The sequence below is a fragment of the Hypanus sabinus genome, chromosome 12, assembly GCF_030144855.1.
Source record: "Hypanus sabinus isolate sHypSab1 chromosome 12, sHypSab1.hap1, whole genome shotgun sequence".
Lineage (NCBI taxonomy): Eukaryota > Metazoa > Chordata > Chondrichthyes > Myliobatiformes > Dasyatidae > Hypanus > Hypanus sabinus.
The window spans coordinates 5,738,009-5,763,180 of NC_082717.1; the positions used below are offsets into that span (position 1 = coordinate 5,738,009).

The 25,172-nt window shown below is 47.8% G+C and overlaps 1 protein-coding gene across 2 annotated transcripts; it reads right to left on the reverse strand.

Annotated features, from left to right (window-relative positions):
• Positions 1 to 980: 980 nt before the first annotated feature.
• On the reverse strand, positions 981 to 25,098 carry LOC132402585 (tripartite motif-containing protein 16-like). Of its 2 annotated transcripts, none has more exons than XM_059985479.1 (6): positions 24,353 to 25,098; positions 22,060 to 22,155; positions 13,389 to 13,622; positions 9,686 to 9,857; positions 4,965 to 5,060; positions 981 to 2,304 (listed from the first exon to the last, which is right to left on the reverse strand). In XM_059985479.1, exons 1-6 carry the CDS (start codon positions 24,884 to 24,886, stop codon positions 1,772 to 1,774), a joined length of 1,665 nt encoding a protein of 554 aa, XP_059841462.1. In that variant the 5' UTR covers positions 24,887 to 25,098; the 3' UTR covers positions 981 to 1,771. The 2 variants fall into 2 exon arrangements, with proteins under 2 accessions (XP_059841462.1, XP_059841461.1); XM_059985478.1 differs by having other exon boundaries at positions 24,317 to 25,097.
• Between the last annotated feature and the right edge of the window lie 74 nt (positions 25,099 to 25,172).

Below are 25,172 nucleotides of genomic sequence, written 5' to 3' on the forward strand. Positions count from 1 at the left end.
GCGCTGTCGACGTTTCGACCTGAGACCCTTCGTCAGGACTAACTGAAAGGAAAGATAGTAAGTGATTTGAAAGTAAGAGGGGAGGGGAAAATGTGAAATGATAGAAGACTGGAGGGGGTGGGGTGAAGCTGAGTGCTGGAAAGGTGATTGGCATAAGTGATACAGAGCTGGAGAAAGGAAAGGATCATGGGACAGGAGGCCTAAGGAGAAAGAAGGGGGGAGGGGAGCACCAGAGGGAGATGGAGAACAGGTAGAGTGATGGGCAGACAGAGAGGAAAAAAATGGAGGGGGGGGGGAATCTAAATATATCAGGGATGGGTTAAGAAGGGGAGGAGGGGCATTAACGGAAGTTAGAAAGGTCAATGTTCATGCCATCAGGTTGGAGGCTACCCAGCCGGTATATAAGGTGTTGTTCCTCCAACCTGAGTGTGGCTTCATCCTGACAGTAGAGGAGATCATGGACAGACATATCAGAATGGGAATGGGACACATTTTAATTCCACGTCCCACTCCCATTCTGATACGTCTATCCATGGCCTCCTCTACTGTCAAGATGTAGCCACACTCAGGTTGGAGGAACAACACCGTATATATCGTCTTGGTGGACTCCAACCTGATGGCATGAACATTGACTTCTCTAACTTCCATTAATGTCCCTCGTCCCCTTCTTACCCCATCCCTGACATACTTAGTAATTTCCCCCCCCCCTTTTTTTTCTCTCTCTGCCCATCACTCTGCCTGTTCTCCATCTCCCTCTGGTGCTCCCCTCCCCCTTTCTTTCTCCCTAGGCCTCCTATCCCATGATCCTTTCCCTTCTCCAGCTCTATCCCTTTTGCCAATCAGCTTTCCAGCTCTCAGCTTCACCCCACCCCCTTCGGTCCTCCTATCATTTCCCATTTTCCCCTCCCTCTCGTACTTTCAAATATCTTACTATCTTTCCTTTCAGTTAGTCCTGACGAAGGATCTTGGCCCGAAACGTTGACAGTGCTTCTCCCTATAGATGCCGCCTGGCCTGCTGTGTTCCACCGGCATTCTGTGTGTGTTGCTTGAATTTCCAGCGTCTGCAGATTTCCTTGTGTTTGGGAATAAACCTGATCCAGATTCAAGGAGGAAAACCCAACATCACCTCCCGTGTCTTCACTCTAAGTCTCAGCAAAGCTCCAGCAACAGAGGGTAATAAAATGTTCCTGAAAGCATTTACATTCTGGACTGTCACAGCAAGGCCCAGCACAAACATGCAGAATGGCCCCTCATATGTAGAAAGATCTATCAGCCTCCATCTGGGCCTGGTACAGCCTTTGGACAATGCCAAATTATCCAACTTGTTCTCACTCTTCCTATATCGGAACTGCCCCTTTCAGCATCTATACCATCTCTCTCTCTCAATATCACCTGACCTACTGGGTGCGCCCTACTACAGTTCCACAAGTAACACTTTATAGAGTTATAGAAGTTATCTACTTCTAAATGCCACATTAACCCGTCCCATTGGAGACACTCATTTCATCCTATCCATCTCTCTAAGTCCTCTCAGCAACTGAACCTGGCTTCCCTCACTGGAGATGCTGCTTGACCTGCTGAGAATTTACAACATTGTCCATCTTTACTGCTACTGTTGGCGATGACGTGAGGAAAAGTCCATGACAGCAGAGGAGTCCTCATGGGACCTGCGCCAGATTCCGATAGCATAGATCACAGACAGGAAAAGTCTGATAGCTTTCGCGTTGTTCATTGGGAAAGTGCTTCACTGCAAAAGGTTGGGGGTCAGAGTTCAGGGGCACTGGGAGATGCTGAGCGTGGTATCACAGTAGACCCAGAAGGACGGGTGCATAGGTTCAGTGAAAGAGGCGTGGAACTGGTGGATGAGGGCAATCTGCTCCGCCACTCCGTAGAAGGTGAGGGTGCCGGCCGGGCAGTTCAAGCACACCCCGATTCGGCCATACCTCCCCACCTGCAGCCTCGTCTCCTCATTGTCGTGCCAGGCCGAGACGTTGTTGTACCAGAACTCCACGCACCAGGAGTAGGGGTTGCGGCCCAGGATGCAGCAATTGTCCGAGCCCTTGCGGCGGATGCGGGCGTGGGTGATCCCGATCATAGCATCGCCGTCGTTCAGCTCCACCTCCCAGTAGAACCGGCCGACGCTCAGGGGCTCGCAGCACAGCACCTGGGAGCACACGTCGAACCTCTCGGGGCCGGGCTCATACTCCTCTGACCTCGGGTAGATGTTGGTCACCCGCTGGTTGCCGTCACTCAGGCTCAGTTCCTTCTGCACTGTTTTGGGGTCCAGTGAAAGATGGCAGCGATCTGCGGAGACACATACATAGATAGATAGATGCCTTATTGATCCCAAAGGAAATTACAGCATCACAGCAGCATTGCAAGTACACAGATACAAGAGATTGAGAAAGTATAAAAATTAAGTTACCACGGACAGTCTAACAGGAGGGGGTCATCACTTCCCTGGCTATAGATTGACTCATTATAGAGCCTGATGGCCCAGGGTAACAATTGGTGCTCAGTCCTCACCAGCGTCCATCATACATTGACTGCAGTGACGTCCCATGCAAACGTGGTAGCACAATATCGTAGCTGTTATCACAATGGGACACCAGCGACTGGGGTTCAATTTTGCCACTGTCTGTAAAGCACGAGCAATGATTTTTGTAACTTCCAGTAATTTCTCCCTCTCCTTCTCCCTTTTTCTGGTTCCCCTCTTGTCCCTTGCACATTTCACCTTCCATCACCACCTTCTGCTGTTCCTCCTCCTTCCCTTTCTCCCATAGACTACTGTCCTCCCCTATCACATTCCTTCTTCATCAGTCCTTTACCTTTTCCACCAATCACCTTCCAGTTTCTTACTTCATCCCCTCTCCCCTCAACTGCTTCAACTATCCCCTCAGCAGGCCAGGCAGCGTCTATGGAAAAGAAGAAAAAGTCGATGTTTGGGCCAAGGTTCTTCTTTGGGACTGGGCAAAAAAGATGTCAGAGTGAGAAGGTGGGGGTAGGGAAGGAAGTACAAGGTGTTAGGTGAAATTGGGAGAGGGAGAGGGGTGAAGTAAAGAGCTGGGAAGTTGATTAATGAAGATAAAGGGGTGGAGAAGGAGGAATCTGATAGGAGAGGGCAGAAGGCCATGGAAGAAAGGGAAGGGGGAAGAGCACCAGATATAGGTAATGGACAGGTAAGGAGGCAAGATGAGAGGGGGAAATTGGAGGTGGGGAATGGTGAAAGGGGAGGGGTTATTACTGGAAGTTCAAGAAGTCGATGTTTACGCCATCAGGTTGGAGGCTACTCAGACGGAATACAAGATGTTGCTCCTCCAACCTGAGTGTGGCCTCATCGCAGCAGTAGACTGGCGTGTCGGAATGGGCATTACAATGGGGGGCCTCTGGGAGATCCCGCTTTCTCTGGTGGAAGAGCTTAGGTGCTCGGTAAAGTGATCTCCCAATCTACGTCATGCCTCACTGATATGCAGGAGGCCACACCAGGAGCATCAGATACAGTAGATGACCCCAAAAGACTGGTCTCCCACCTGAAGGTTTGAGCATTGATTTCTCAAACTTCCAGTAAAGGCACCTCCCTCCGACACCATCCCCATTTCTTCTCCCACCTCATCTCATCTCCTAACCTGCCCATCAGCTCCCTTCCATGGTCTTCTCCTCTCTCCGCCCCTTCTCCAGTCATTTATCTCTTTCACTCATTCTTCCCAGCTCCTTACTTCAACTTCCCACTCTCCCAGTTTCACCTACTACCTCGTATTTCTTCCTCCGCTCCCCCACCTTCTTACTCTGACCTCACCGTTATTGTCCATTCCTGATGGAGGACCTTGGGCCAAAACATCGACTGTTTCCTCTTTTCCATAGACACAGCCTGACCTGCTGAGTTTCTCCAGCATCTTCTGTGTGTTGCTCTGGATGTCCAGTGTCTGCTGAATCTTTCGTGCTTATAACTATCTGTAGGGCATTTATCTTCTCCCTGTGACCACAGGGGCTTCCACTGGGTGCACACTTTGCCTGCCCATCCCTATCACTTCCCAATCTGGACTACCCTCACACCTGGGCAAAAGAGAGATCAGGAATTCCCTCGTGATTGCTTTGAGCCATCGTATTTAAGCCCAACTTTGCCCTTCCCCCTCTCCAACCCCCACATACTGATTTCAAGCACAACCTCACCCCTTTTCCAGCTGCTCCCAGCATAACACCATATCTCAGCTCCATCATGGGCAGTGGCCTCCCCACCATCAAGGACACCTTTAAAAGGTGACGTTTCAGGAAGACAGTGTTCATCGAGAAGGACCCACTCCAACCAGGACATGCCCTCTTCTCATTACTAACATCAGGGAGGTGGTACAGGAGCCTGAAGACACACACTCAACATTTTATGAGCAGCCTCTTCCTCTCTACCATCAAATTTCTGAATAATCCATGATTTGGTGCATATTACCTCACTATTTCACTTTCTTCTCACACTTTATTTTTTCTGTATTCTGAACCACAATTTACAGTAGTTTTTATGTATTACACGCATTGGTGCTACAGAACAAACTTCATGACTTATGTCAGTGATAGTAAACCTGGTACTTATTCACATCATCTTTTGACCGGCTGTAATCACTGTCCCATCTCTCCAAACCAAGCCAATCCCTCAATGTGCTGTCTCCTCATCCTTAGAACCCTTCCCAAAAACTCGCCCTGATCCTAACCTATTGGGAAGTGACAAGACAAAATGGGATTGAAAAATCATAAATCCAAGAGTTTCTGCAGATGCCGAAGCCCCAGAGAACAACGTACCAAATGCCAGAGACTCAGCAGGTCAGGCAGAATTAACAGTCAAAATTTCAGGCAACCTGAGCCTTGATGAGAGGTCTCGGTGTGAAACATCCAATTGTTTATCCCTCCCCATGGAGGCTGCCCGACCTGCTCCATTCCTCTGGCATTTAGTGGGTACAACTGAAAATGGGACTCACACTGCAGGAGGTCCTCCCGACTCTGCATTTCGGGAAGCATTGGATCTTCCTGGAGGGCTGCACTCTCCGATGGGTTCAGACTGCTTTCCTCCATATCTGTGGGAAATGATAAAAAGCTAACAGTCATACAAACAGTGCCACAACCAGGGAACTGGGGGTGTGGAGAACACAGTGGAGGTCAGCTCCCACTCCCTATTAAATGCTCCCAATGGCATGCACCTTGAATAGCCTTTCACAACCATGTCTGGCCTTCACATGTGGCTTAGCTAGTGAGCCCAGCACAACAAATTCACCTGACAAGGGGCAAAGGCAGCCTTAAAAGCCATCACTTTCAGCATAATGAGGCTCAACAGCCATTGTTGGCAGCTCACTTAGGAGAAGGAAAGCTCTGGTTTGAAACCTTCGCTGCCTTGCAGCTACACCCACTCACGGGGAAGGCTTTGGCAGTGAGCCCCAAGGAAAACTTCAGAGCTGGAGTCCCTGAGGCAGTCCTACTTCACGGTCAACAATGACTGGAAAACTCTAGCGATGCTGCTGCTGCCAAACACTGTCAGCTTCTACCCTTCCTTTAGATTCAACAGCTGTGTGGAGAGGGCCAGCCTGCTGCACAGGCAATACCTTGTTCTCCATATCGTACAGCCCTGGCTTGTGTATCATGTAAACAGCACCTTGACGATCAGGCTGTTGAACAAAAAGGGATAACTACAGTGCCCAAGTATTCAACCACCTTGGAAGTTTTCACGTTTGTTTTACAACATTGAATCACAGTGGATTTAATTTCGCTTTTTTTGACACTGATCAACAGAAAGCAGATCTCTACAAAGGAATCTAGATTAATTGCAAATATAATATACAAAATAATTGATTGCTTAAGTATTCACTCCCTTTAATATGACACAACAAATTATCACTGGTGCAGCCAATAGGTTTTGGAAGTCACATAATTAGTTACATGGAGATCACCTGTGTGCAGTCAAGGTGCATCAACTGATTGTAGTAAAAATATACCTGAACCTGGAAGGTCCAACTTGCTGGTGCGTCAGCGTCCTGGCAAAAACTACACTCAGTCGACCCTAAAGAACTCTCCAAGCAACTCCGCTGAAAAGCACAAGTCAGGACATGTATACAAGAAAATCTCCAAGTCACTTGGAGTACAGTTAAGTTAACCACCAAGATAAGGAAAGAATATGGTACAGCTGTATATCTGCCTAGGGCAGGCTGTCCTCAAAAACTGAGCGACTGCGCACAAAGAGGACTAGTGGGGGAGGTCACCAAGAGACCTATGACAGCTCGGGAGAAGTTACAAGCTTCAGTGGCTGAGATGGGAGAGAATATGCATACAGTGACTGTTGCCCGGGTGCTTCACCAGTCGCAGCTTTATGGGAGAGTGGCAAAGAGAAAGACACCGTGGAAAAAAAAACAGTGAAATCTTGACTAGAGTTTGCCGGAAGGCATGTGGGAGACTCTGAAGTCAGCTGGAAGAAGCTGGTCTGATGTAACCAAAATTGAGGTCTTTGGCTATCAGACTAAACGCTATGTTTGGCATAAGCCAAGCACTGCACATCAAACCACACCACCCCGACAGTGAAGCACGGTGGAGGCTGCATCAAACTGTGGGGATGCTTCACTGCAGCAGGCCCTGGAAGGCTTGTGAAGGTAGAGCGCAAAATTAATGCAGCAAAATCCAGGGATATCCTGGAGGAAAACTGACACAGTCTGGAAAAGAACTGCAACTTGCCAGATTTGTTTTCCAGCAAGACAATGGCCCCAAGCATAAAGCCAAACCTGCACAGCAATGGTTCGAAAACAAAGTTCATACGCTGGAGTGGCCAAGTCAGAGTCTAGACCTCAATCCAATTGAGAATATTGGGCTCGACTTGAAAAGGGCTGTTCACTCACGATCTCCATGCAATCTAACAGAGCTGTGAAGAAGAATAGGGAAAAAAATTGCTGTGTCCAGATGTGCAAAGCTGATTGTGACCTGTCCACACAGACTCAAGGTTGTAATTGCTGCCAAAGGTGCATCTACTACTGATTTGAAGGGGGTGAATATTTATGCAATTGATTATTTTGTGTTTTATATCTGTAATAAATTTGGTGCACTTTGTAGAGATCTGTTTTCACTTTGACACGAGTCTTTTTCTGGTGATCAGTGTCAAAAAAACCTAAATTAAACCCACTGTGTTCAATGTTGTAAAACAATAAAACATGAAAATTTTCAAGGGGGGGGGGGGTTGAATGTCTTTTATAGCCACCGAACATTCACTTGTCCATCCATCAGGAAGTTCCCACAACCAAAGATCTCACTTTAAGGACTCTCTATCTTGTTATTTCATCTTCTCGTTATTTATTGCCACTTATTTGTATTTGCATTTGCACAATTTGTTGTCTTCTGGTTGATCTTTCATTGATCCTGTTAAGCATTTCTACTCTACAGATTTGCTGAGTATGCCCACAGAAAAATGAATCTTGGGGTATGTGGTGACATATATGTACTTGGATAATAAAATTTACTTTGATCTTTAGCGAGGATGCAACATTCATAGTCCACCCCGACAAATGGATGATCCCATGCAAACGAGTTCTGTCTGACTAACACACCCAGAACAGACTGAACGAGTGAGGCACAGGATTACAGATCTCCCTACATGGGACAATTCTATCTCAGTGACATCAGCTTTGCATTTAAGAATTCAAGGTTCACATTTACTTATCACATGCACATCAAAAAATTGTGAAATTTGCTAACAATAACAAGCAATACAACCCAAGGATATGCCAGGCCCACCCGCAATTGTCATCACATATCCTGGTGCCAACATAGCATGAATAGCACAGAACACAATCTTCAATCTAATGAGTCACCATTTGAAAACGAAACCTCAGTTAAATTCATGAGACACAATTTCCCACATAGAAAGCTATGCCATTTGTGATCTCTCCTTGGGTTTCCAAACGTGGATAGATCGTGTCCCTCAGAATTCCCACCAGCCATGTTCTCATCGTCTGTTGCTCCCTGCTTGTTGTTCAAAGTCTTTGATGTACAAATGACATTGATGTAGATGGATTGGTTGAAGTCAAAGCAAAGTTATGATCAAAGTATGTATATGTTACCATATACTAACCTGAGATTCATTTTCTTGCAGGCATTCACCAGAAAATAAAGAAATAGATTTTTGTACTTATTATTCTTGGCATGTAGTCCATGCTTCATTGTTTACTGTCAGTCACCTTACATAAAGGCACCCGTGTGTCAATTTACATACAATCAATAGATACAAGGCAAGTTTGTATTGTTTATTCATTTCTTTATAGAGGTACAGCGTCAAGCAGGCCCTCCCAGCCCATGAACCATGCTCCCCACCAATTTAACACTTGCCTAATCACAGGACACTTTACAATGACAAGTTTACCTACCAACTGGTATGTGTTTGGAGTGTGGGAGGAAACCCACACACATGGGAAGGCACATACAACTTGCTTACAAAGGAACCCAGATTTGAACTGTGAATTCTGACACCCTAAGTTGTAATAGTGCCCCACTAATTGTTACCACAGTGTCCCTGTTTGTGTTTTTTTTAAATTGTGTTACCTTACTGTATTTTTTTTGTGCTGCATCGGATTCGGAGTAACAGTTATTTTGTTCTCCTTTACGTTTGTGCACTGTAAATTACATTAAACAATCCTGAATCTTAAATCGCATCATTGCAGCTGTTCTGCAATAAAGAACCATCACTGACTAGTGATGTCCTGGCAAGATAGCGCCAGTTTCCAACAGTGAAACCTTGCATACAGCTTATAAAACTACTGAACACTCTTCCCCTTTGTCTAAATATATTTTTTCTGGACTGGGATCGATTGCAGCGTGTAATTTGCCTTTTAAGAATGTACTTTGGGGATGACTGAATGATTCTGCGATCCCCTGGAGGATTCCGCATGGAGTACAGATATGGCCATGGCTGTGGGTATACGCTGCATCAATTCCTAATGGCGGAATACGGCCCTATGGTCAGCTCCATTATTCTGTGCCGACTGAAGTGTTGCACAAGGTTAAAAATTGACGAAGGACAAGAGCTGAAAATGAACGGGAGCCCAGTGCTCTCTGCCTGCATTTGACTGTTCTCCCTCTTGCTGCTGCCAGTGGACGAAGGTGCAGGAGACATGCATCGCACACTGAAGGTTCAATCGCTTCAGCGGCCGTGGCTAGTGGCTGTGGGCTCACTTTTGGCTACGATTTGATGCTTAACGTCCTCAGTACTGAACGCGCTTCACTATTTGTGCAATTCGATCCAGGGCTGCGGCCATCGACACATCACTAAACTGACTAGCTTGGTGTCTGTGTTCGGGGCCATTGGCTCCAGCACTGGCTTCACTTGGCTCAGCAGCTTGTACTTGTGGACTCACTTTACAGTTTGCTGTGTAATGTTTTGTCTGTTTCTGTTTGCAGCTTTGTCGGTTCCATGATTTGTTCCTTCTTTTGCACATCTGATGGTCTTGTGTGATATGTTTTTCTTTGAACAATAGAAAAAGAGCCATGTGGGTGGGAAGAGTTAAGTTAATCTTAGAGCAGGTTAAAAGGTCGGCAGAACATCATGGGCCACAGGGCCTGTACCGTGCTGTTAAGATTCAAGCTAGCTAAAGATTCAAAATTGCTCTCAAACCCTTCAACATGAACGATATTTCTTGTTTAAGAACGCATCGAGCACTTACGACCAACTGACCTGTTGCGCTAATGTTCTCCAGGTTCTTTGCCCAAGTGGTCTGAACATGATCCTTGATCAGAGTGGACAGTCTGGACACGGCTCTCTCCACCTTGATCAGCTTAGTGTCCAGATTGGTCGGTAAAGGTGGTGAAGCAGGATTCTCTGCAATCTCGTTAAAATCCAGATACTCCTGAAAGCGACAAAGAAAGTTGGGGGGGGCAGAATAAACCTGGACTTTGCACTCAGTAATCTGACTACCTGCAGAGAACACAGATAACAAGCTCTGCATCCAAAAGGTACCACAACTAAACCCGTAAAGGAGGAAACACTCAGCAGGTCAGGCAGCAGCTGTGAAAAGATTATTAGATAGACACGTGGATGAAATAAAAATGGAGGATTATCAGTTGTGTAGTAGGGAAGGGTTAGATTGATCGCAGACTAGGTAGGGGAGGGTCACATCGATCACTGAGTAGGTAGGGGAGGTCAGATCGACCACCGAGTAGGTAGGGGAGGTCAGATCGATCACCGAGTAGGTAGGGGAGGTCAGATCGATCACCGAGTAGGTAGGGGAGGTCAGATCGACCACTGAGTAGGTAGGGGAGGTCAGATCGATCACCGAGTAGGTAGGGGAGGTCAGATCGATCACCGAGTAGGTAGGGGAGGATCAGATCGACCACCGAGTAGGTAGGGGAGGGTCAGATCGATCACCGAGTAGGTAGGGGAGGATCAGATCGATCACCGAGTAGGTAGGGGAGGGTCAGATCGATCACTGAGTAGGTAGGGGAGGTCAGATCGATCACCGAGTAGGTAGGGGAGGTCAGATCGATCACTGAGTAGGTAGGGGAGGGTCAGATCGATCACCGAGTAGGTAGGGGAGGTCAGATCGATCACCGAGTAGGTAGGGGAGGTCAGATCGATCACCGAGTAGGTAGGGGAGGTCAGATCGATCACCGAGTAGGTAGGGGAGGTCAGATCGATCACCGAGTAGGTAGGGGAGGTCAGATCGATCACTGAGTAGGTAGGGGAGGGTCACAACGATCACCGAGTAGGTAGGGGAGGTCAGATCGATCACTGAGTAGGTAGGGGAGGTCAGATCGATCACCGAGTAGGTAGGGGAGGATCAGATCGATCACTGAGTAGGTAGGGGAGGGTCAGATCGATCACTGAGTAGGTAGGGGAGGGTCAGATCGATCACCGAGTAGGTAGGGGAGGGTCAGATCGATCACCGAGTAGGTAGGGGAGGGTCAGATCGACCACTGAGTAGGTAGGGGAGGACAGATCGATCACTGAGTTGGTTAAAGGATCGACACAACACTATGGGCCAAAGGGACAGTATGGTGCAGTACTGTTCTGCGCTCAATGTTCCTCAAGCACACTGTCTCGGTCTTTAAGTTCTGTCCCTAGGCCAAGGGTCACCAGAGATACACAAAGTACAGACAGAATGAAAAAGTATTAGGGTAGAGGTCTGGAAAGGTAGATTAAAAAAAACAGGGCAACTTCTTTGCGCAGGGCTTCATTCACCTTCAGCTGGGGTTACAACCAGCACTCAGAGACAAACAGACACAAGCAGGAAGAGGTCTGCAGAATGGGTTGTTGGATACCTACGTTCCCTCAAGCACTGTATCAGTGTATTGATAAGTATGCTTTCCTTCTATATTTTATTTAAGTGGGTAAAATAGTTTTTAATATAATTCTATTAAAGTGATTCTAATAAGTGGGTGTCTGGGATGTCCAGTGAGGGGCAGCACCTCTGGTGAAATGGCTTGTCGTGTCCATCCCGGGGAAGCACAATGATCTCTGGTTCCCACCGGACACTCAGCTCCCACCTATGATTCCAAGTGGCTGTTACACGCAACAGTGATATCCCGGTACATCACAATGCCAGACGGACTAAACCAGGTGTAGGTAGTGGATGGAGCTCACACCCCGGTGTGATGGGAACATGCCCATGCTAGCATTTGAAGTCAGCTCTGGCAGATGGGGTGGATGAGATCTACAGTGAGATCCAACAGCCGAGAAGGAGATTCTCCAACGTCTTGTGGAGAACGAGGCACAGAAAACATGGACATCCACTGCAAGCCCCCATTTTCTGACAACTATTCATACTACTGAACACAGACTTCCGAGGTCAAAAAAGTGGAACTGCCCAGTGCAACAGCTTTTCCACTTTAAAACCTCTCCCTCACGGTTCCCTGTCATTGTTGGCCACGATGGACAGCCGTCACAAATATAGGTTTGAAAAGCTTTAGGATGTATGCAGTGCCGTCTTTCTTTGTGAATACCTCCTGTTGTCAAATCAGAGGAATACATTTTAAACTTTTATTCCCTCCCCAATCCCCCTTCCAACTTCATATTCGAGCTTCTTCCCCTTTCCTTTCCAGTCCTGATGACGGCTCATGGACCGAAATGTCAACTACTCACTCCCCTCTAGAGATGCTGCCTGACTGTCTCCAGCACTTTGTGTGCAAAGAATACACCACAGAAACAAAAGCTATCATGAATAAACATGCAGGTGACACCAACATCTCTGAACTAATTTAGAACAAGAGCACTGAAATACAAAAGCAGGAATGTAAGGCTGAGGCGTTCTTTTCCCATCAGACCCTATTTGAAGTTCTGTCAGCAGCTTGGGGTCCATTATCAAAGAAAGGATGTGCTGGCATTGGAGAGGGGGCAGGAGATTCATGAGAATGATTCCGCTGATGAAAGCGTTAACTTATGAGTGTGCTTGATGACTCTAGCCCTGCGGTTGCTGGAGCTTAGAAGAATGGGGAAGGATCTCCTTAAAATCTATTGAAAATTGAAAGGACTAGAGAGAGTGGCCATGCTTTCCACCACTGGAGAAGTTTAGGACCAGAGCGCACTGCCTCAGAATACGTTGAACAGAGATGAGGAGGAATTTCTTCAGCAAGAGGGTAGTGGAATCTGTGGAAATCACTGCACTGCCACAGGCATCTGCGGAGGCCAAATTATTGAGTATATTTAAAGTAGATCAGTCAGAACGTTAAAGGTTACAGAGAGAAAGCAGAAGACTGGGATTGGGGTTAAGAGGGATAACAAATCAGCCATGATGGCAGAGCAGATGGGGGGGAATGGGCTAATTCTGCTTCCACGTCTTATGGTCTCAGCTGCACTGTGGACTGCACAGAACATTTCCAAAGAACATACAGTAGATCATTTGCAACTGCAGAATCTCTCATTATTTATGAACTTAAAATGATTTAAAGTTCAGCAGGATCGACAAAGGAGAATAGATGGACGTTATATAGTTGGATTTTCCGCTGGCCTTTAACAAGGTGCCGGACCTGAGGCTGCTTAACAAGCAATGAGCCCATGGTATTGCTGGAAAGATTCTCGCATGCAACAAGCAGTTCCTGATTGACAGGAGGCAAAGAGTGGGAATAAAGGGAGTTACTGGCTGCCAGTGACTAGTGGAGTGCCACTGGGGTCTGGATTGGGACCACGTGGGAAGCCATATTAAATAACAGAGCATTTGATGGGCCAAATGGCCTAGTTCTGCCCCTAGGTCTTATGGTTTCATTTTATTATGGGGGGACCTGAAGCCGCGTGCCAGCAGAAGGCTTTAATTTAATTTGGTATGGAAACAGCACAGATATTCGGGCCAAAGGGCCTGTTTCTGTGCTGTACGAGGTTTTGTCTTCTGTGCACTGTCTCCCACGGTCCTGCCACCCAGCCCCAACACCCCCTGCGGCTCTCTCACCTGTGAGATGGCGATGCTGTCGTCGATCTGGGACAGGGCCTCCAGCCGCACCTTCTCCTGTCTCAACTCAGTCCACTTCTGCTCCAGCTCCTTCCGTGCGCACTCAGCCCGGATCAGCTCGGCCTGCCGCTCGCGCTCGATGAGGCCCACTACCTCCTTCTGCGCCGCCTCCACTGCACAAAAAACCTCGCTGAACTTGGCCAGGGCATCTCCCTTCACCCGCTGAGTGGTCTCCTATGGGGGGGGGGGGGGCAGTAGGTGAGCAGAGGTTGCAACTGTGTTAGCCCATATTTCTTGATTAATAAAGCTAATATTTATCTTTAGACTCACAGTTGACGAGACCATTCCCATAGCTTCCCAGTTGACAGCCATTCCACAATGACAAGATGCAGGTTACTGAAGGTTCGGGGACTTGGCACCTTCCCATGGTCACTCCCCCACAGACACTCGCCGATCACCGTTGCCCTCGCCTCCCTCCACAACCCCAACACAGGCGATCAGCCCGCATGACCACGATTCAAGTCACAGAAGTTTGCCCAAATCACTACCAAAACTCAGAATAAAAACATAAATAACATCACCAACGACCTATCCCAGCACAATCACATAGACAGCCCACCTGCGCCTCTACTTCCCCAGGAGGCTAAACAAAACTGGCATGTCCCTGTAGATGCACCAGAGCAAAATTCAAAAGGGCGAAGAATGCCGGACGAAAGCTACTGTATTAAAATGTGCATAGCATTTGGAATAAGGTGGACAAACTCGTGGCGCAATTCGAGACTGGCCAGTATGACATTGTGGGCATCACTGAGTCATGGCTGAAAGAAGGCCGTATTTAGGAGCTTAACATCAAAGGATGCATCAAAATGACAAGCAGGAAGACTGCAAGGTCGTGTGGCTCTGCTGGTAAGAGATGTATTACATCTTTAGAAAGAGGTCACACTGGGTCAGCAAACGTTGAATCTTTGTGGGTCGGGTTAAGAAACCGCAAGGGTTAAAAAAAACATTATGGAAATCGTATATAGGCCTCCAAATAGTAGCCAAGATATGGGGTTGAGATTGCAAAGGGAGCTGGAGAAGGCATGGAGAAAGGGTAATGGGGGACTTCAATATGCAAGGAGATTCAGAAAATCGGGCTGATGTCAAATCACAAGAGAGGAAATTTTTGGGAAAGTTTGCAGATGATATGAAGATAGGTGGAGGGGTAGATAGTGCTGAGGAAGCAATGCGACTGCAAGTGGGCTTAGATAAATTGCAAGAATGGGCAAAACAGTGGCAGATGAAATCCAGTGCTGGGAAATGTATGATAATGCATTTTGGTAAAAGTAACAATAGTGTGGAATTTTATCTAAAAGGGGCGAAGGTTCAAACATCAGAGGTGCAGAGGGACTTAGGAGTCATCAAGCAAGACTCCCAGAGGTTAATTGACAGATTGTGTCTGTGGTAAAGAAGGCAAATGCAGTGTTTGTATTTACTTCAAGGGGAATGGCATATAAAAGCAAGGAGATAATGCTGAGACTTTATAAGACACTTGTCAGGCCACACTTAGAGTATTGTCAACAGTTTGGGCCTGATATCTCAGAAAGGATGTGTTGTCATTGGAGAGTCCAGAGGAGGGTCATGAGGATGATGCTGGGAATGAAGGGGTTAACATATGAGGAGCATTTGGCAGCTTTAGGCCTGTACCCACTGAAATTTAGAAGAATACTGGTAGGCGTCGCTTAACGTCCACGACACGTTCTGTGAAATCAGATGTTATGTGATTTGGACATTGTGTGAACACCATATTGTATATTTAGCAAACCTATAAGGAGCAGCACTAAACTCGGTATCATAGACTGGTCCTGCTTTTTCTTTAAGTGTAAAGGGGATTTTGTGGCGACCCATTTCCTGGCACATTCGAACCGGCTCACAATTAGATAGCCTACGGGGGTTTGCGAGCACAGAGCTTTGGAGCCTCTGCGCCACGGGGGGCAGGTTGAGGGAGGCTTAAAAGTGAGGCTGAGGATTTCGAATGAAGTTTTTTTCCTTCGACTGCAGTTACCGATTCCATGTCGTAATTTTAGCGCTGCGTGTAGCACACCGCTACAATTTCTTCTTTTTCTTTGTTATTGTGTTTGTAATCAAAATGGCTTCTTTGTTAAAAGTAGGAATGTTTCTTTGTTGTGAGAGAGTGCTGGAAGCTTGTTTGGGTTAAAATTTACTGATAACGAGAATTGTATTCCTTTGTAAACCTATTGGGATTAATGTTGTTCTTTCTTCTGAGTCTGTAAGCTATTGTTGGTGGGCTTTTGGGGATTCGGCACGAGGGGGTGAGAGAGAGAGGACGCAATGCTGTAAACAGGGGGAGGAACAGACCCCAAGAGGGGTGTCCAAGGCCAGGACGCACCCCGAGGAGCGGAGACGAGACGAGGATAGATGTGCTTGGTTGACCACTTCGGGTGGTCCTGAGCTGCGAGTCGAGGAGTTCAGAGGGGATCGAATGGTGGCCAGAAGACTTCAGTAATTGAGCTCCAACGGTTGTGCACAAAGAGGTTTGGACTTTGATAAATTTGGCACCTTTTCTTTATTTTTTTTCCTTCATATATCCAGTATCAGGATTTTCAGAAGGCATTCGATAAGGTGCCACATAGGAGATAGGTGAGTAAAATCAGAGCTCATGGCATTGGGGGCAGGGTTTCAACATGGATAGAAAACTGGTTGGCAGATAGAAAGCAAAGGGTAGCAGTGAATGGGTGTTTCTTGGACTGGCTGGAGGTGACTAGTGGGGTACCACAGGGCTCTGTATTGGGACCACAGCTCTTTACGATTTATGTCAACGATTTAGATGAGGGCATTGAAAACTATATCAGCAAGTTTGTTGACGATACTAAACTGGGTGGCAGTGTGACATGCGAAGAGGACGTTAGGAGAATACAGGGACACTTGGATAGGCTGGGTGAGTGGGCAGATATTTGGCAGATGTCATTCAATGTGAATAAATGTGAAGTTATCCACTTTGGAAGCTGGAACAAGAGGGCAGAGTATCGTCTGAACGGTGTAGAGTTAGGTAAGGGAGAAATGCAAAGAGACCTAGGAGTCCTAGTTCACCAGTCAATGAAGGTGAATGAGCAAGTGCAACAGGCAGTGAAGAGGGCAAATGGAATGTTGGCCTTTGTTACAAGGGGAATTGAGTACAAGAGCAAGGATGTCCTTTTGCATTTGTACAGGGCCCTGGTGAGACCACTCCTGGAGTATTGTGTACAGTTTTGGTCTCCAGGTTCAAGGAAGGACATTCTGGCAGTTGAGGAAGTGCAGCGTAGATTCACTAGGTTGATTCCTGGGATGGCAGGGCTGTCTTACGCAGAGAGATTGGAGAGATTGGGTTTGTACACGCTGGAATTGAGGAGATTGAGAGGGGATCTGATTGAAACGTTTAAGATAATTAAAGGATTTGATAGGATTGAGGCAGGAAATATGTTCCAGATGTTGGGAGAGTCCAGTACCAGAGGGCAGGGATTGAGAATAAGAGGTCAGTTATTTAAAACAGAGTTGAGGAAGAGCTTCTTCTCCCAGAGAGTTGTGGAGGTGTGGAATGCACTGCCTCGGAAGACGGTGGAGGCCAATTCTCTGGAAGCTTTCAAGAAGGAGCTAGATCGATATCTGATGGATAGGGGAATCAAGGGATATGGGGACAAGGCAAGGACTGGGTATTGATAGTGAATGATCAGCCATGATCTCAGAATGGCGGTGCAGACTCGAGGGGCCGAATGGTCTACTTCTGCACCTATTGTCTATTGTATCGTTATTAATCACTTAGTTATAGTAACCTTTATAAATTGTACTCATTTAATCGCATATGGTGTACTGTCTGTTTTTGGGCGAGGCAGGGACATCACACAGCATCCACACCAGCTGATTACCCAGATTGGCAGGGCCGAAGGCTGCTCCCCCTAGACAAGAATGAGATGAGCGAGCCTGAGGCGACCCAAGGGGTTACATAAGCATTTCGAACAAGCTCTGTGCCTTAACAGTGATCATCAACGTGCTGAGAGAGATTCTCTTTTGTGTTTGGTCCTCAATCCATGTCATTAGCAATTTCTCCATATCTGATATAGCTCCCTCTCACATTTTCAAGCAATAGCATTCACTGGTTTTCCAGCTTCATATTGTTTAATAATCTTTTGTTCCACTTCCAAATCAATACTTTTCCTTTACCTCTTGCTGCTGCTGTCACTAGGAGTGGTTTTGCTGCATTTGGAAGCCATGATGCACTTTACGGTAATATTTTCAAAAGGAAATTTAACAGAGAGATAACGCTACTACATGCAAGAGACGCGCGGAACACGAGATTGGTTACGTCTGCTACATCAGGTTCTTCGATTGGGACTACGGACGTATATGCGATCGGACGTTAAGCGGCGCACATCTGTATAGGGGAATTTCTTTGAAACCCACCAAATGTTGAAAGGACTGATAGGGTAAATGTGAAGAGGATGTTTTCTATGGTGGGTGTATCCAGCACTAGAGGGCACAGCCTCAAAATTGAGGGGTGACCTTTTAGAACAGAGGTAAGGAGGAATTTTTTTTTAGCCAGTGAGTAGTGAATCGGTGGAATGTTCTGCCATAGCCTGTGTCGGAACAATGTCCCTTGGGTATATTTAAGGCAGAAGTTGATCGCTTCCAGATTGGTCAGGGCATCAAATGATAAGGCGAGAGGCAGGTGTATGGGGTTCATTGGAATCCGGGATCAGCCATGGTGGAATGGCGGAGTAGACTCGATGGACTGAATGGCCTAATTCTGCTCTATGTAATGGTCTTCGAAAGCATCCTATCAGAGTAGTGCATTGATTGCTCTGCCCAGACTGCAAGAAACTGCAGTTGTGGACACAGCCTAGCACATCACAGAAACCAGCCTCCCCTCGTGAACCCTGTCTACGCCGCTCACTGCCTCAGTAACGCAGCCAACATAGTCAAAGGCCCCACTCTCCCCGCACAGTCTCTCTTCTCCCCTCTCCCATACAGAACCCTGACAGCACGTACCACCAGGCTGAAGGAGAGCTTCTACCCCACTGTGATGGACAACAGGATGGACTCTTAACCTCAATCTCCCTCACTATAACCTTACACTTTGCAGCCTGCACTGCACTCTGTTTGTAACTGTAACACTCTATTCTGCACTTTTGTTGCTTTACTTTCTGCTACCTCAGTGCATGAGGTGTCCAGGGAGGGACAGCACCTATGGAGAAGGGGCTTGTTGTGTGTGTTCTGGGGTAGCTCACCAACTGCCCCCACTGGACACTCAGTTCTCACCTGTGGCTCACATGTGACAGTGGCCACACCCCGGTACACTGCTTCTACATTCAGGTTAAACCAGGTGAGGGCAGCCGGTGGCCTCATACCCCAGTGGGATAGGGACGTGCAAGCAAGTTCAGCTCTGGCGGACTGGGTGGATGAGATCAACAGTGAGATCCAATGGCCAGGCAGGGGGTACTGCAACACTGCATGGAAAGTGAAGGGCATGACCAGGCACAGAAGACATCGTGGTCATTCACTCCAGCCGGGGAAGACCCAAGTTTGCGATGCTTGTTTGTACCATTGGACCCAGACCCCAGCACAGCAGCTTTTTACTTTAAAAACTCTCCCACACAGGTTTCCTGTCAATGGCGCACACAATGGACAACCACCATATCTCAATGATTAACGTGGTGAACTGATCTGCAAGGATGGCTTGCAAAGGTTTTCCACTGTACCTCGGTACATATAAAAATAATAAAGAATAGACCCTCACGGAATTTGTCAGTTTTTTTTCCCCAACTCACAGCTCTCGACACGTGTAGACATGAAGTAGTTTCCCATTACAGAAAATTATAATACAGGCAACCTGCCAGAAAAACAAACACTCCCCTCATGATAACGCAATGGGAGGGGTGTGACTGGTAAGAATCACTTGGTAACTCTCACTACAAGTTTCAATCACACCCCACCCTTTAGACAGTGACAACCCCATTCATTAGTGGGGAGAGGAATAGCTGCATGTACTCTTCCCATTACTAGCATCTGAGAGGAGCTACAGGAGTCTGAAGGTGTACAATGTTTTAAAAACAGCATCTTCTCCTCTGCCATCAGAGAACAGTCCATGAACCCATAAACACCTCCTCACTAATTGTGCTCTTTTTGCACTATTATTAACATTTTTTATTTCTTATTGTAACTTGTAGTAATTTACATATTGCACTGTTTACTGTTCTGCGGCTGTAAAACAACAAATTTCATGGCATATAGAGTGAAATTTACATTGAGTGGCAACCAGAGATCTTTTCCCAGGGTGGAAATGACTAATACAAGGGATCATAATTTTAAGGTGATTGGAGGAAGGTATGGGGGGTGGAGGGGTGGAATGTTAGAGGTAGGCTTTTAAAACAAAACACACAGTGTGGTGGGTGCCAGTCAGGGATGGTGAAAGAGGCAGAAACATTGGAGTCATCTAAGAGACTCAAGATTGGCATAAGGATGGTATAAACATGGAGGCTATGTGGAAGGGAAGGGTTAGACTGATTTCAGAATAGGTTAAAAGGTCAGTACAACATTGTGGGCTGAAAGGCCTGTAACGTTCTGTGTTTTATTTGTCAGTGATAATAAACACAATTCTTATTTGGAGAGTATCCTTGACAAAGTCCCCAGCCGCTCCTTCTCAGCACCGACCATTCAGCTCCAGCACCCCTGCACATCAGACTAACCTCACCAGCTGCCGAAGAGTTACCTCTGCACATCTCTGACCAGCTGTGTGTTTCTGGCCCTCTTGGTCTTAAGTTCAGACTTCTAGGGGGCTTGAATTTTCATTACTACCTCTCACTCCCATTCTCCCACCACCATCGATCACCCCCATTTTCCCATCACTGCTTTTGGTCACCTCCATTTCCCCACCACCACCACATTGTAATTCTTCTTCACTTTCCCACATCCACCTATCACCTCCCATTTTCTCACTTCATCCCTACTCCCCACACGTGCCAACCTTCCCCCTACCTGACTTCACCCATCACCCGGCAGCCTTTCCTCTTTCCCTACCTTCTTATTCCAGCTTCCCCACCCCCCCCCCCCCACTTCCACTCCAGTCCTGAAGAAGAGTCTTAGCCCAAGATGTGTACTATTTATTCATTTCCATAGATGCCGCCTGACCTGCTGAGTTCCTCTGACATTTTGCATATGTTGCTCTGAATTTCCAACATCTGAAGAATCTCTTGCGCTCCGTTCATCATCTCCCCGGTCACCACTGCCCCCTGCAATTAACTAGTGATTCACTTCTGGACAGTATCATTCAACCAGCGGTCAGTTACCCCTGGCCAGGTTTAATTTCACCCAATTATCAATGAACAGGCCTCTTGCATAATACAGATGAAGTCTTGACTTCACAATCTACCTTGTCATGACCCCTGGACTTTATTGTCGACCATACCATACTTCTCTCGGTGACTGTAACACTCTGTTATTGGTGGTTGAACTATGGGACAAGCTGCCAGAGGAGCTGGTTGAGACATCTCAAAGGCACATGAATAGGAAGGCTTGAGAAGGATATGGGCCAATCACAGGCATATGGGACTGTCTTAGACGGTCTGCATGGTCCTGTTGGGCCAAAGCGCCTGTATCTATGCTGTACAACTCTGACAACAATATTAAACCAATCAGTTTACCCCTCCCTCACTCACATACTTTCCCCTTCACCTGGTCTCATCCATCATCCTGCCAACTTGTACTTCTTCCGCTGCCCTAACTTCTTAGTTTGGCTTCTTCCTAGTACTGATGAAGGGTCTCTGTCCGAAGCATCGAGTGTTTATTTCCGTCAATAGATGCTGCATGACCTGATGAGTTCCTTTCACTCCCCTCAGTTACACTTGGCATCACTCTGAGTGATCTGACAACCACTGTAATGGATTTACACTAATCACTTTGCACAGTAGAATAGTAATTAGCGCAATGCTATTACAGTACCAGTGACCTGGGTTCAAATCCCACTGCTGTCTGTATGGAGATGGTACGTTTTCCCCATGGCCACGAGGGTTTCCAACCTGGGGTCCACAGACCCCTTGCTTAATGGTATTGGGTCATAGCATAAAAAGATTGGGAACCCCCTGCTCTAGGTGTTCTGTTTTCCTCCCGTATTCCAAAGACGTGCAGGTCACTAGGTTAATTGGGCAGCGCAGACTCATTGGACCAGAATGGCCTGTTTCTGTGCTGGAGCCTCTCCACATCTACATCCTCTGGACATTCCCTGTAGTGGGGGAGTCTAGGACCTCGGAGCACATCTCAAAATAGAAGGACATCCCTTAAGGACAGAGATGAGAAGGAATTTCATTAGCCAGAGGATGGCGAATCTGTGGAACTCTTTGCAACAAACGCTGTGGAAGTAAAGTGATTGGATGTATTTAAAGCAGAGATTGATAGGTTCTTGATTATTCAGGGTGTCAAAGGAAAATGGGATTGAGAGGGATAATAAAAGCCAAGGTGGAATGGGCCAGACTCAATGGGCCAAATGGTCTAATTCTGCTCCATGTCTCACGGTAACATTTTAAAAAGATAAAAATGAAAAATTCTCAGTCCCCAGGAAGGGTCAGTTCACTGTGGCTAGCCTTGCTCCCTCAGTGGGCCAGTCATAGGAGTTACTTACAGTGGACACACCAAATACACTCACCTTGATACAGTCAATGTTTTGAATCCACTTTCCAATCTCGTTGGCCGTGCTTTGTAAGTGTTCCTCCAGTTCCTTCTTCCGCTGCATGATCAGCTTCTGCACAGGATTAAAATTATAGACTCGCTGAAAAACCAGCTGCCCACATCCTCATTCAATCGAGCTCTACATCAGTGAAAAATCTTACCCCAGCACTCCACCCCCACAAAAAGAGAAACCTCAAACCCTCCCACTCACATTCACCCTGGAAACTGGAGCCAAATTGCAAATGTTTCTGAGACAATCACGCGAGCTACTACATCCACCTAAAGGAGTATTTCATTACCATTGCTCGCACACACAGTGCACAACAGAAACCCTTACTTCTGGCCCCAGCATTAGAGACACAATCCTTCACAAACCTCTCAGTGCTGAGCCAAAGTATTGTCCACACCAGAATCTGACAGAAAACAAAAGTGACTGCTCTTGATCTTTACCTAGATCTCACATCCACCAGACCCAATTTCTAATCTGCTCGCCAACCCCACTAACACCCTAAACGTGAGGCAGAGGGACACTGAAGAGACGCTTAGGTAGACGCATGGATGATAGGAAAATGAAGGCCAATGTGGGATGGTAGAAAGATCTTGGAGTAGGTCAAAAGGCCAGCACAACATAGTGAGCTGAAGACCCTGTACAATGCAGTAACATTAATATTTTGTCAAGTGACCCCTTATCATCTAGTGGTGCCGCCACCTCCAAATCGTGTCAATCCACTAGAGTATCTACATTTCCCAATTCTTTGTGAATTTCTCCCGCTCCCTGATTTCTTTTTTTTCATTACTTATTATGGCTCCCTTCTTACCCCTTCCCTTCTCCCCACCTCCCTTTGGTGCCTCTCCTTCTTCCCTTTCTCCCATGGTCCAGTCTCCTCTCCTATCAGATTCCTTATTCTTCAGCCCCTTGCGTCTTCCACCCACCCCCTCCCAGCTTCTTACTTCATCACCCTTCCCTTCACGTGACTTCACCTATCACTTTCCATCCCCCCCACCTTCATTCTGGCTTCGTCCCCCTTCCTTTCCTGTCCTGATGAAGGGAGCCAGCCCGAGACACCAACTGTTTATGTCCCACCATAGATGCCACCTGACTTGCTGAGTTCCTCCAGCATCTTGTGTCTTGCTCAACAGATTCAGCTGATGCTGAAAATCCAGAGCGACACACACAAAATGATGGAGGAACTCAGCAGATCATGCATCATCTACGGAGAGGAACACACAGCTGATGTTTCATGCCAAGACCCTTCATCAAATGTTGTGTGCATTGCCCAGATCCCTTGCTTAGTACTAAGATTAGTCCTTTCTCTGTAGAGAGGTCCTCTTCCATAGTACAGTCAACCCACTCACCACTGGCCCCACTCCATCCCACTTCCTCATGACCTTCCCCATCCCAAGTAACTCTAGGCTCTGATTCACATCCCCTCACCTGCCTCACCTCCTGACACCCTCCTGATTATTCACAAACATTTCACTCCAGAAATCCCCTCACCAATCTTCGACCCTGTCCTTTCCCACATCTACCATTCACCTATCACTCTCCAGAGGTCGGCAGCTCCCCACACCTCCCAGATCTCACCAGGCTTGCTCTTCCCCCACCCCACGAGAACACATGGACTCACCAAACTCTCTCTCTCTCTCCCCAAATTCTAAGACCTATCCACCACCTCAGGACACACAGACCCTCTTCCCTCCCACTCACAACCCCCATCCTCAGATAGCTCTCCCCAATCCCCACCCAAGACATCAATCAGAGACCTCCAACCTCTTGGCCCATCACCCTCCACTCCCTAAATTTCACAACCCCTTCCCCCACAACCCAAACTTAACCTCACTCCCCGGAACCTCCCCCCAATCTCCTCTCCACCCATCCACAGTCCCTCTCCCCTCCTTCCTGCATTCACTTCCATCTGACTACTCCCTCAAACTCATGACCCCTACACATCTCTCCCCAACCTCTTAACCCCTCATTTCTCAAACACTGTCCCTCCTTCACCCCTCCCTCACTACATCCCTTCCACTCCTCCAGGCCTACCTCCTAAACTCCACCCTCTTCTCCCCGGCGAAAACCCCTCTCCCCTCGCAATTTCACCCCAAACTCCTGATCCAATTCTCTCCTCAACCTCATACCCTTCCCTTTCGGTCATCTTTCGTCCACCTTCCTCTCCCAATCTCACATCCCTCACACTGCACACACATATCTCCCACCTCCTGCCCACAGCCCTCACCTGCCTGCGAGCCGCCTCCTCCTCCACAGTGCTGACCTGGTGCTCCCGGTGCTCCTCCAGGGCGCACACCCAGCACACGCAGCGGCCCTCGGTGCGGCAATAGCTCTCCAGCGGTTTGCCGTGCGCGGGGCAGCGGCGCAGGCCCAGGTCATGGAGCGGCAGTGCCAGGCGGTGGTGGCGGAAAGCCGGGCTCTGGCGGTGCGGCTGTAGGTGACTGTGACAAAAGGAGGCCTGGCACTGCAGACAGGAGCGCTCTGCCTTCAGCGGCTGCTGGCGCGGGCATGAGTCGCACGGAACGTCCCCGGGTCCGGCGGCCGGTGGCGAAGCCTGCGCCAGGGAGCGCACGATCTGGGCTAGCAGCGTGCTGGTGCCGAGCCAGGGTCGCGGTTCGAAACTGCGCCGACAGCTCGGGCAGCTGCAGCCGCTGGCGCCTCGCTGTTGCACCTCCCAGTGGTGGCCAATGCACGCCCGGCAGAAGCTGTGGCCGCACGGCAGCGTTACCGGTTCGCTTAGCAGCTCCAGGCAGATGGGACAGCACAGAGTGTCCCGGGCCAGCGAGACCGTGGCCATCGCCGTCTTCTCCCCCGCTCACTGCCGCGGTTACAGCCGAAAGTGAAAGAGGACAAGCTGCTCCCCTCTCTTCTAAATATAAACTATTTATTGACAAAAGCACACGCAGGATACACGAGCCGTGACAAAGAGCCTCCAGCGGCCATGTTACTAATACGGATGACGAAGGTTAATAATTAACAGGAAATTATACAAAACTCCCCTGGTCAATACCCTCACTCACCCTTTTCCCCTCCATCTCCACCCTCTTCTTCATCTGTCTCCCCTCTACACCACCACCCCCATC

Excerpts from the sequence above, each read along its gene's own strand:
- LOC132402585 (XM_059985478.1), bottom strand. The coding sequence starts at position 24,886 with ATGGCCACGGTCTCGCTGGCCCGGGACACTCTGTGCTGTCCCATCTGC. Across the intron at positions 22,156-24,316 it reads AGGAGGCGGCTCGCAGGCAG|AAGCTGATCATGCAGCGGAA; the intron begins GTGAGGGCTGTG and ends AATCCTGTGCAG. Across the intron at positions 13,623-22,059 it reads AAAACATTGACTGTATCAAG|GAGACCACTCAGCGGGTGAA; the intron begins GTGAGTGTATTT and ends CCCCCCCCATAG.